Source organism: Ylistrum balloti, unplaced genomic scaffold (genome assembly GCF_031769215.1).
Source record: "Ylistrum balloti isolate Yb309-2 unplaced genomic scaffold, AGI_CSIRO_Ybal_v1 Utg369758, whole genome shotgun sequence".
Classification (NCBI taxonomy): Eukaryota; Metazoa; Mollusca; class Bivalvia; order Pectinida; family Pectinidae; genus Ylistrum; species Ylistrum balloti.
In genome coordinates this window covers 1,669,282-1,681,707 of record NW_026781958.1, presented here as the reverse complement: position 1 = coordinate 1,681,707, position 12,426 = coordinate 1,669,282, and the positions used below count along the sequence as shown (strand labels likewise).

The 12,426-nt window shown below is 37.6% G+C and overlaps 1 protein-coding gene across 1 annotated transcript; it reads left to right on the top strand.

The window, feature by feature from the left end:
• The first annotated feature begins 9,298 nt into the window (after positions 1 to 9,298).
• LOC132543602 (uncharacterized) lies at positions 9,299 to 11,985 on the top strand. Its single transcript, XM_060207116.1, has 2 exons — positions 9,299 to 9,389; positions 10,462 to 11,985. The coding sequence occupies exon 2, from the start codon at positions 10,481 to 10,483 to the stop codon at positions 11,867 to 11,869; it is 1,389 nt and encodes a 462-aa protein (XP_060063099.1). The 5' UTR covers positions 9,299 to 9,389; positions 10,462 to 10,480; the 3' UTR covers positions 11,870 to 11,985.
• Positions 11,986 to 12,426: the final 441 nt, after the last annotated feature.

Sequence of the window (12,426 nt, the reverse complement as noted above, 5' to 3'; positions counted from 1 at the left end):
AGATTTCATGACGTGAGGGAAGGGAGGGAGAGATAACGAGTGACGATGGATTTGATGACGTGTGGGAAGGGAGGGAGAGATAACAACGAGTGACGATGAATTTGATGACGTGAGGGAAGGGAGGGAGAGATAACAACGAGTAACGATGAATACGATGAATTTGATGACGTGAAGGAAGGGAGGGAGAGATAACAACGAGTGACGACGGATTTGATGACGTGTGGGAAGGGAGGGAGAGGTAACAAGGAGTGACGATGGATTTGATGACGTGAGGGAAGGGAGGGAGAGATAACAACGAGTGACGATGGATTTGATGACGTGTAGGAAGGCAGGGAGAGATAACAACGAGTGACGATGGATTTGATGACGTGTGGGAAGGGAGGGAGTGATAACAACGAGTAACGATGAATTTGATGACGTGAGGGAAGGGAGGAGAGATAACAACGAGTGACGATGGATTTGATGACGTGAGGGAAGGGAGGGAGAGATAACAACGAGTGACGATGGATTTGATGACGTGTGGGAAGGGAGGGAGAGATACCAACGAGTGATGACGGATTTGATGACGTGAGGGAAGGGAGGGAGAGATAACAACGAGTGACGATGGATTTGATGACGTGTGGGAAGGGAGGGAGAGATAACAACGAGTGACGATGGATTTGATGACGTGAGGGAAGGGAGGGAGAGATAACAACGAGTAAAGGTGAATTTGATGACGTGAGGGAAGGAAGGGAGAGATAACAACGAGTGACGATGGATTTGATGACGTGAGGGAAGGGAGGGAGAGATAACAACGAGTGACGATGGATTTGATGATGTGTGGGAAGGGAGGGAAAGATAACAACGAGTGACGATGGATTTGATGACGTGAGGGAAGGGAGGGAGAGATAAGAACGAGTGACGATGGATTTGATGACGTGTGGGAAGGGAGGGAGAGATAACAACGAGTAACGACGTGAAGGAAGGGAGGGAGAGATAACAACGAGTGACGACGGATTTGATGACGTGTGGGAAGGGAGGGAGAGGTAACAAGGAGTGACGATGGATTTGATGACGTGAGGGTAGGGAGGGAGAGATAACAACGAGTGACGATGGATTTGATGACGTGTAGGAAGGCAGGGAGAGATAACAACGAGTGACGATGGATTTGATGACGTGTGGGAAGGGAGGGAGTGATAACAACGAGTAACGATGAATTTGATGACGTGAGGGAAGGGAGGAGAGATAACAACGAGTGACGATGGATTTGATGACGTGAGGGAAGGGAGGGAGAGATAACAACGAGTGACGATGGATTTAATGACGTGTGGGAAGGGAGGGAGAGATAACAACGAGTGACGATGGATTTGATGACGTGTGGGAAGGGAGGGAGAGATAACAACGAGTGACGATGGATTTGATGACGTGTGGGAAAGAAGCGATAGTTCGCATGTTGTTGCCTGCTTCAGCTGTCACAGAAACCTTACACAGATCCGAGTCCCGTGACTAAGGCCGTACGGGTTGTATCATACAATGGGATCAAAGGCAAACCAAAAATATATGTCTGTGTCTTTTTTTCTTTTATTATGACGTCAACAGAGCCACGTGACTGGTTTTTTCTGTCTCTTTGCCATCTTCATTACTTCCTGTAAAAAAATCAAAACATGAATTTTGAACATGACTGAGAGTTTGTATTAAATGACGAAACCGTTTGATATACATTTGTATGCTTTTCTTCAAGATCTGAGGAAGTGCTCTACAAACAAATATACTCAGAAACAAATCTGACCAGAGTTGACATCTGGATAATATATGTAAGCGCATGGTTATTGAACAGTAATAAATGCACGTGTTAGTTTTGTCCGCCTCGTCAAGCTGTCGGTAAAAAAAACTTCTAATAAGGAGATATACTTCTTGTCACAATAGTATGATTTTATCATTTCACTCACCTTCCTATTGATTTGTGTTTTAAAATTAGGCAATTTGTTTCCATGGTAGTTAAACAAATGAAAAAAGAAGTTCAATAAGAAAGGGAAGACTGTGGAATTTTAGTCCGACATTGAACAGTCTAGGAGTGAAATTTGAATAACGTGGGAATTTTGTGGTTTTACCTTTCTTTTAGAATGATGACAGAAAAAGAAACGAAACCTGCTGATGAGAAAAGAACAATTTTAGTTGATGTATATAGGCGGTGGAAAGCTCTCAATAAGAGAGAATGATTGTGTCATTCGGTTTTATGTGAGTATACAAATATTTCAAAGTTCTAGTTTTGGCAAATGATGTGGTCCAGTAATTGGCAGAGACGACAAGAAAGTGTTGATAATCCAACACAAACAGAGCAGGTCCATATACTTATTACTGTTCGACATTAAGAAAGATGAGATTTTGAAAACAGAATCCTTACTTTTTAGTATTTTATCTTCAAAGTAAAGGAACGGTGTATAATTTAGCAAGTCCAGCTTCTTTAGTACAAATGCACACATTTGCTTAAATGTGCCTCTTCTGTTGTCCAGTAAAACAGACCATCACGTTTTTATGTGACCTTGACATTTAGAAGGACTTCAAAATTATCACAAATACATACATAGATAAATATTTTGGTCTGTACGTTATCTAAACTTTCTGAAGTAGGGCAATCCGTTTCCGGTTTTTCATGTACACCCCCATCGTCGTGTTTTAGCGGATTAACTGTGATAACTCCTGGCGATACGAGCTAAAAATAGGCTAAAAGCACATACCGCTAATTGAGAAACCATGTAACATTGATTTCACCTCTAAAAATAGCTGTTAATGTATTCTTTGCACAGTGAACGGAGCAAATTGATCGACCAAATTAATTTAAGTGGAGTTTTTCTTTTTCCGATAAATTGTGGCGAATAAAACCAATTTCGATATATCTATATCGATCTGTTTAATTTCACTTTCGGAGAATATTGATATTCTTCTTCCTTCTCTTATGATGTAATAGTTTCCAACATTCCGTAAAATTCAAGGGGTGTATACTAGGACCAGCACATTCGTGTTGCACCTGTAGACAAAATAGATTCTCAGTTATACTATATAAGAGGTTTAATCAGACTGTGGCTATTGTCATCTCATTGTTGGCTTAACCCATATATCTGGTCATCGTTACGATGTTGTCTTTCACTTATTAAGTCTGAAATTAACATCGCCTTGGCATCATTGCGGAAATTTTTACTTTGAATATATAGAAATATATATGAAAAGAAAAAAAATTTGGTAACCTGAGATGTTGATGTTGTTGACAAACTTTTAACTTTCAATTTTTATCTTGTGATATGTGAATGTCGTCAAATTAAACAGAATTATTCATAAGCTGTGTCATTTATTAAAATTGTTTTTTGCCAGCTGATAAAATTATGTCTATTTTAAACTTAACTAAATTCAAAGTGTTTACTTACCAAAAATACATCAAAATTTTCAGTGTACTTAACGTATTGACAGGGTTCAGACATTGAGACGTAATGTCGGTAATTCAGATTTCGTAATAGTTAATTTCAAACGTTTTTTGACAGTTGACGTGCTGTGTTGGAGTCACTTCCGTGTTGTTTTCTAAAAACATGATCACCAATATAATTTCACCTTTATATTACAGGTCAGTCTTGATTCACGAAACCTTCAGAGTAATAAATGATTCGAAAAATCTTATCATCAAACTTTGAAAAGAAAATTTAAATTTGTAGACAAGGGCTATTTAGTTAATATGCCCAGGGAGAGCTTTTTGATGGTGATCGATATTAGCCTATTGATAAGGATAGCTTTGGTGATTAAAGTCGTGATAAAGGAACACTGAATATGTTTTTATGAATTGTTAAGACGTTCTATAAGTACATCGTTCATCAGATAAAAACTGCATACCTGTGGGCGTAGAATTCGTACCTGTATGAATATACATCTGTGCACCTTATATATATAACCAAGTGATAATATGATTGCTGAAATACATCAGACACACATTAACATAAGAAAGGTGTCAGTCGTTTAATAGAGATTTGATTTAAGGAGGCATGCTTCCTTTCCTGACTTCTGTATCTGTTTCCTTCATTTAACATAAATATACTTAAGGTTGTATGCTACCTCACTATGAAATTGATGCTTAAGGGTCTATGTTTTTATTAATGCTACCTTCTTTTGACATGGTACTTACGTATGTATCTTATACTTACATTTAGACTTAAGGATGTATGCTACCTTACTGTAATCTATAGTCTTAAGGCTGTATACTATCTTACTGCGATATACATTTTTAAGGTTGTATGCTACCTGAATTTGACATGGAGACTTAAGGATGTATACTAATTTACTAGGACACAAAGACTTAGGGTTGTATGCTACGCTCCTTTTACATGGAGGCTACCTTCAGGTGACATGGAAATTTAAGGTTGTATACTACTTAAAGTGACATGACATCATAAGGTTGTATGCTAACCTACTGTGAGATGAAGACTAAAGGGTACATTTCTGTGACAACAATATCTAAAGGTGTGCGATACATATACTTACTGCGAAAAGGGGACTTAAGGGTATATTCTACCGTAGCGTGTCAGAAAATCTCAGACAGTTATTTTCCTTGATAACGAATCACCGTTCAAGGAGAGTTCAATTATTTCAATGCAGACAGTTGTTAGAGGAATTTATCCTTTGTCCACGATATTATCTTTTAATTGGTGGTTACTCAACCATTAGCGATGTTATTTGTATAATATTTCCAAGTGATATTACGACCTAGCTAAAATTATATTACGACACTGGTTTTCGATTGACCACATTTCGAGGGCGAGTTTCAAACCAGCTGATATACAAAAGTATTGTTTAAGTGTCGTTGTATTTTATCCTAATGAATATAGCCGGCCCAGCTGTAGAAATGAGCACTGCATATGGGGAAGTAGATCAGCGAATGACAAGGATTTTTTCGCGAACCCTTAATAATTTAAGTATAACAAAACTAATCTATGTTTTTTGTGACAAACTCAAACCAGTCTTCGATGTTGTTTCTTGTATATTTACTATCATTACAAGGCAAAATAACAATCGATTTTTTATTTCGTCAATCATTCTGTGTTTTACAAAAAAAATAATGGTGTCGCACGGTTATATTTAATGGAACACAAACGTGGAGGGGCTAGAATTTTCACTGGTGTACACGTATACCTGAAAGAAAGATTAATTATCATTGTAAACATATATTGAATTGAAAGTAATGGGTCTTTATATACTCCTTAAGGCGTGCTGTGCTGGAGAGTTTTGCATTACTAAATAGTCATTATACTTATCTGCCATCTCATATTACCCAGGCAATGAGATCAAGCTGTAACATTGACAAAAAACCGACGTCTTGTGGTTTTTTAAGATTGATCTAGGGTCTCTAAATTGTCAACCTCTTGGGGTTTAACGTAAATTATTACTTAATATACAATTCTTAACAAAAGTCACAACGTCAGGGTACTGACGAAATCGGAGACTGATTTTTTACGGTTTGATTAACAATCAATTAAAATTTTTGTGAATGACAACAAGTAGTGGTGTGACACCTTGCCTCACGCGAGACTGGGTCTTGTTTGTGGAGACAGCCAGGTAGTCAATCAACAATGACATTTGATTTACAGCGAAAGCAATCATCAGCCAAACATGGTTGCTTTTAATATCGAATTTCAATATTCAATATTGATCTTAATGGTGTTGAAATTAATTCCTTACTGCACTGTGATATATTCAACACATCGCAACCTTTTAAACGTGATGTCATGCCTTTTTATTCTTTCCTTATTTAAATATTTGATAAATAATTTCTTTTTAATGTGTATATATAAATAAATATATACATGTACTTTATTTCCTTTTTAATTTTTTAGGCTGATTCTATCAGAGACTAGTAGTTTTCGCGTCAAGATTTATAACACATATTGACGAGTTTGTCCTACGATTTCATGTTTAGATAAAATTTAGTAAAGTTTGATCCAATAATTCCTGTTTATAACCAAAAATAATCTCAGTCAGTTACACGAATGTTCTATCCAAATATTGAAATCTGATCTCTATATCCGTGTAAATTTACATTTCAATGATCCCCTGTTGTTGAAATAAATTCATATCTGTTTGACTCGTTACCGACCTTAGTATTGATACTCTCCGCCAGGGCCGCGCTTCGTCAACAACAGAAAAAGGGGCGATCACCGATCTAAACTTGCTATCTGCACGTGCTACGCCGACAGAATTACGAAGTGATCAGCCGACTTGTTGATAAAGCTTCCGCTAGAAGTAACAGAAACAAAGAACAAATTGAAAAACATTTAAACTGGAAGTCATTTGGACGATGCAGGGGATAAACCGGAAGTCACTTTAAACATAAAGAAAACAGGAGGTCACTTTAAACAATGTGTAAACAATGCCTTATAACCTGGAGTCACATCATTTCTCTCTACTAAACTTTGAATCGGATGTATTGAAGAAAAGAAAAAAAATACATCTAACACAAACCGGAAGTCACCATAAACACGGTATAAACAGGAAATCACCATGAAAATGATTCACCCGATGTCGCTAAGCAAATGTATGTCGTCTGATTAGCAATGGACAGAATGCAACTGTCCATTAAATGACCACTGTGTGTCAGTATAGGTCACCTGGGGCAATGTCAATGACCTGGCGTCCTGTTAAGTGTTAGTTCACAATTTAAAAATTTCTTGCCTCGTCATTCATTAACTGTGTTGTTTCATATAATGTCAAGTGATAGAGCCTTGGGGCAGACGTTTCCTAGATGTATCTATCGATAATTACGTCTTGGGATATTTTTTCCATATAACATTACAAACAATTGATTGAAATGTATAATATATACATATGTCTATACTGAGTTGTCTAACATATATTGTAAACTGATCCAGTAAAGGTGAGGTGTCTTGTCAGGAATGGGTCACGATGTTGGAACGTCCCAAATGAGCAATGAATCCCCTATCAATATTGATAACTATAGTCTGTTATAGACTGCTGTGTCTAATAATAGCATGCTGCGCGCTAGAAACATTCTATTGGTAGCACAAACAATATCAACGCCAAGAATATCGATCATTATTTCATTTCTTTGGAAGAAGAAAGTGGGAGGATGACGAAAGCAGTGCGTGATAGAATATAATCAGGACATGTTCTTCCTCATAACATGTTTGTCAACAACAGTACGGGATATGTGGATGATGAAATAAGATATTTTGAATTTGGAAGTAGTCTTTCTCTGAGGTAGAAAAACATTCTGCGATGTTTGAATTATAATTAATGTTTTAAGAAGTTTTCAACGCAATCATTTTGATAAAAATAATAAAAAATAAAAAGAAATAAATTTTTTTAAAAAAAAAAGCAAAACAAAAAAAAGAGAAAGATTTTCATGCTCCAGAGAATATTTCTACTTTAAAGTCAGTATGTTCCTTTGAAATTGCCTGTTTGGACCTTAAGATCACTTTTTTAAGTCCTGTTTTTTGTTATTTTTTGTGTTCCGTATTTTCGCGCGTTGCACTGCCAATCCTGTCCCTTTGTGATCAACCTCCTGTCAGACATGGATTTCGACCTTATCAGAAAATCACGATTATCTTCATTTAAAAAAAGTTAAATGTACAGAAGATAAACCAATTGAGGATAAAAACTGCACTCCGAAATCCGAAAAAACTGATATTGTTTCCTTTCCCGACATAATCTGAATTTTTCATCATGTGATGAAAGATTTCAAAGGTTTCATAAAACGCCTGTTTTCTCGGATCAAGAGATCAATGTTTCCAGCATATCAGGTATAACAAAATGATTCCTCCACTAAAACTGCGCTTTTTGTGGTAGAGTCATTTAGCCGATTACAGGCTTCCTTAAAGAAAATTATTTACAGGTTTTTATATGACTACAAATATTTTTGTTTGAAATTACGATTTTCTGCGATGTTAATGGCTTTAGGTACTATTTAATTCGATCCATTATGGCTCCAGTGATATAAAAAAAACAACCTGATATATATTATTGATCTGTTTCAGAGCAATCAATAAAATCTCCATCCTAGTAAAGAGTTCCAATGACCGATGTATACTGAGCTCCGGCCGGAAGTGCGTCATCACCAGTCGCCGTAGCTGGAGAAGGACGACCCGTTTGGCTCTTATATAGGCAATAAATCAGACTTGTAAACGATACAAGTGTGTATTGTTTACGTCTTTGCAGGAGGTGCGCTATCTGATATATATATAAACCTTCATTTGTGTCGTCACGGGCATCTCTAGGTTTTCACAAGTAATCACTAGATACACATCACTCACCATATTCGCTGAAATCAAATTTGTCGCCTACGTGGTATACATTCTTTTGTTCATTTGTTACTAAAGCAATGAATGTTACTGAAAGCTATTGTCAACCTTCCCCAACGATTTCTTTGATGTTTTTCGTACGCAAATTCGTCATTTTACTTTCTTTAGGAGAAGCATGTAGATACACCGTGTATAAAACTGAGCAGACAGTTCCATTAAGAATCAAACATTTATGTACCTCAGTATAAGATATCCATTTTCTTAAAGTAGAATTTGACCTTTGACCGTACAGATACCAAGACAAATAATAAACGGTTTATGTTTTTTACGAGAAGCTAAAGGCAGATCGTGTATAAATCGTGCAGAAATTACCAATAATACCCAATAAATCTATGTACCGCAGTGTACGTCATACTCTGTCATAAGTTAGAGTTTGACCTTTCACCTTTGGAGACGATTCCAACACAAAATGATGAATGGCACTGTTGACTCACGGAAGTTGAATGTGGTTTTTTCTATGTAACGTCGCACAGAGGACTTAAATCGTTTACGGACCAAGTACGTCCTCATTCACTTTAGCTTTAACTTCTGTCGTTTAGGATGAAATAAAACCATTATTTACAGATGCCCCGTGTAGTGATTTTTTATTCGCTCAAGTTCACAACCACTGTGGAGCACCCGAGTAAACATTTAAAAAAAATTCAAATCGAAATCTAGGCGTGTCTGAAGTGTCAGATTGGACTTGGTGATATGAATAAAAGGTTTGATGGTTCTTTCATTCTTAGACCACTATTTGTATTTAAGGTTCCTGATAGTGGACATACGTAAATGATATGGACAGGTAAACTTACCTGGTTTTATACAGGTATAATGTTTACAGGTATAAACACACATCTATATACATACCTGAAATACACAGGTGCTCTGTGGTAACTGTGCATGTATACAAACATAGATATATATACATACAGCCACAGGTATGCTCAGGTGTATCTGTGTACCGAGGTAATACACAGGTAAGATCAAAGCTCTCTCTGATCACAACAATTTTACAACTGTTCACACAACGACGTGCCAGAAAGACGTGGGACTATCTATGCTATGGCGACTGCTGAGGTGATTTTTCAAATTATTTGTCCATTTTTTCGCTGTCGTATATTTGTCGTATACAGGTCGAGCTTAAGACTTCAGCTGTGGTGTTTCTGATCGATCTTCGTCAACTGACCGTGTGTGGCTTTGAAGCTCAGCGTTCAGTTATGAGAGTGAAGGCAGCGCATTAAACATCACTGTAGCCTTGTTGGTTCTGTGGGAACAAGCGGGTGGCGTAATGTTGTCGCGAAGTCAATATACTTACGAACGTTGTCATCTATATATTTTCTCTATGATAAATGTGTTTTTTTAATATTTGGACATATTCTATTCGAGTGGTGAGTTATATATATATATATTGTTGTTATTTTCAGTGAAATGAAATGTTATTCAATACTATTTTTACGGAATTTTTAAAATTAGGGAATTAAATCGGTGATATCAGAAAAATATATTATAGAATTGTAAATTTCCGTTTTTAAATTTTGCCGTTATGTATTTTTTTGGTACTTTTTTTGTTGACTTGTGACAAATTTGCCTTCATTGTATTGATAACTATCTTATGATACCAAAAATATGAATTATTGAAGTGCGACATTTAAAACTGACGTCTCAGGTTTCAAAGTAATACAATAAGTTGTATATAAAAAAAACCTTGTTGGAGACCAACAGGACAAAATCTTTTTGAATCTAAGAAGAAATCGGATACGGAGCTCATGGTGTTGTTAGTCCGAAACACAAGATTGGAGGCTTTCAAATTTTGGCTGTGCTACTCAATAATTTGTCTCATCATTGTTCAGGGTTAAAAGAAATAGCTTGCTGTTAAAAGTATCAAATGTTTGTTACATGTTTTGAATTTTATCGTCCTTGACGAGAAAATCTGGCGCGGAATATATTCAACAGATAGAATCCATACACATTCTGTGTATTCATGTATATATACATATATATACATGTGTTTGACAAATCATTGACTCGTAACGAACTTCGTGTATTTACCAGATCTTAAAATATGTTATATGCATTGATTGGTCTCAGAGCCAAAGGAGTCGTTAAGTCTATTATCAATATCATCGAGCTATATTTTCTTTTATTTCAGAAATTGGACATGTGTATAGATGATGGCCGATACGCCAAACAGTGCTAGAAGTCACGCTACAACAGAAGATAGCATTGTCAGTCCGGTTCCATCCATTCACGGAGACGTTTTGTCCCGAATCAACGAAAGTTACAAAGAATCGAAAGCAAACCAAATTTTCCGGCTTCTTCAAGATCAAGAAAATTTGAATAAAGTGTTTACGTCGAAACCAGGTCGACGAAAACCGACACGCAACGACGAAGACGAACACAGTGACGATAGTTTGAGTGAGGATTCTTTGAAGGAAACTGAAAAACGACTGTCGGTTAGGTTGTCGTTACATAGACAAAAAGGCGGGAGGTCGAAATCTTCTATGGGATTTTATCATAATGGTGATGATATAAGCTCAGACGAGGACAACGAGAAAACAAACGAGATGGCAGAACAGGAAAGACAGATCAACACAAGGATAAATAGGCCAAAATCGAGCTATGTTAGGCGGACCACGATGTGCCAGAGCTACGGTGACAGTGACGATGACGCACGTGCACAGGTTCGTCCTAAGTCACGTTGTGGGATTCGAAGCGGTGACCCACGTAGCCGTCGAATGGTTCTTAAAGAAACCAGTTACAATCACCAACAGGAGGCTCCAACCAGAGATTCTGTCGACGAGGATTTTGGAAACGATTCTTTAGACGGAACACGGAATTATGACAAATATGCGAACACACGATATGCGCCAACGACTGGCCTTATTCGACAGCGGTCACGGATTCGAGGGTTTTGTGATACCAGCATGGCGACCGATATGTCAGTTTCTTCGTCAAATACAGACGTTACAAACTCTAATAATAACTGCCACATTCAGGAAGAAACCACGGTTCTCTCTATAGATCCACCGGACTCGGCACGAGAATCCTCGCCTATACAAAAACACCGCAGGCAACAACTGAAATCTGCACGGTCGAATAGACCAACATCTGAAAACGTGTTCTTAGTACGACAGCGGACGGAATCCCGTCTCCTGCGAGGATCCCACACAACCACGTCCAGGCCCAAATCTGATAAAACTTTATTAAATGCGTCAGGTAATACGAAATCGTTATTGTCAATCGACACGAGTCCAAACCAGGGTCCGACAGTGTCAAAGACTTCCCAGGCACAACAGGGCCCTATAAACACACTTACACAACAACAACGTTTTCAACGAGACAGCTATGACCGGAAACCGCAATCGAGACCGGTCTCTCGTAGGAGTTCTCTTCGTGCCGAAGGGTCAGGGCCTGTTAGAGGTCCCCCAAAGAACATGTCTGTGTACGGGGGCAGAACACAAGCAATTGGACTGATGAAATTGCCCCCTTTAGATCCGGCCGTCAGTCAACGAGCCGAACGTGCGCTAGTCATACCTACGGGAGAAACATGTGCTTAAGTAAACATGGACACTGCCACGTACTTCCTTATAAAATAAATAAGATGTACTTCCAGTCTGACATTGCGGGGAAGATTCATTGTTCGAAAATATGGAGATCCAACATATTATTCCAGCTTGAGATATACATCAAATGTTGCACTGCGTACAGTACTTTTAGGTCGGGTTGAGTTAAAGAGACATTATACTGCCGGAAAATTCCTCCCAGGAAACATGACAGAAAGACAAGTCTTCATTCCCAGCAATGGAAGAATCGTATATATGAACATTTTCTGTGGACGCATTTTGCTTACTTTCCCCTTTTCATGAATAGGAACTATGGAAGATTTTAAATGTTATGACTTTCCATAAAATTATTTGCTTGGTGCCAACACTTGTTGTCATTGCAATATAATACACTAGGTATGGCGAGACATCACTAAAGGTTCCGATGTGCAATTTCCATACAAGTGATAATTGACAGAAGACACGTGATCCTAAACGGAAGTGACAGATGTGTCTGTTTCATTTTCTGAAATAGAAATAATTGATGGATTACAATTTCAAAATCTGAAATA

What these genes read in the sequence shown, in the direction of transcription:
- LOC132543602 (XM_060207116.1), top strand. Translation starts at nt 10,481, where the DNA reads ATGATGGCCGATACGCCAAACAGTGCTAGAAGTCACGCTACAACAGAA.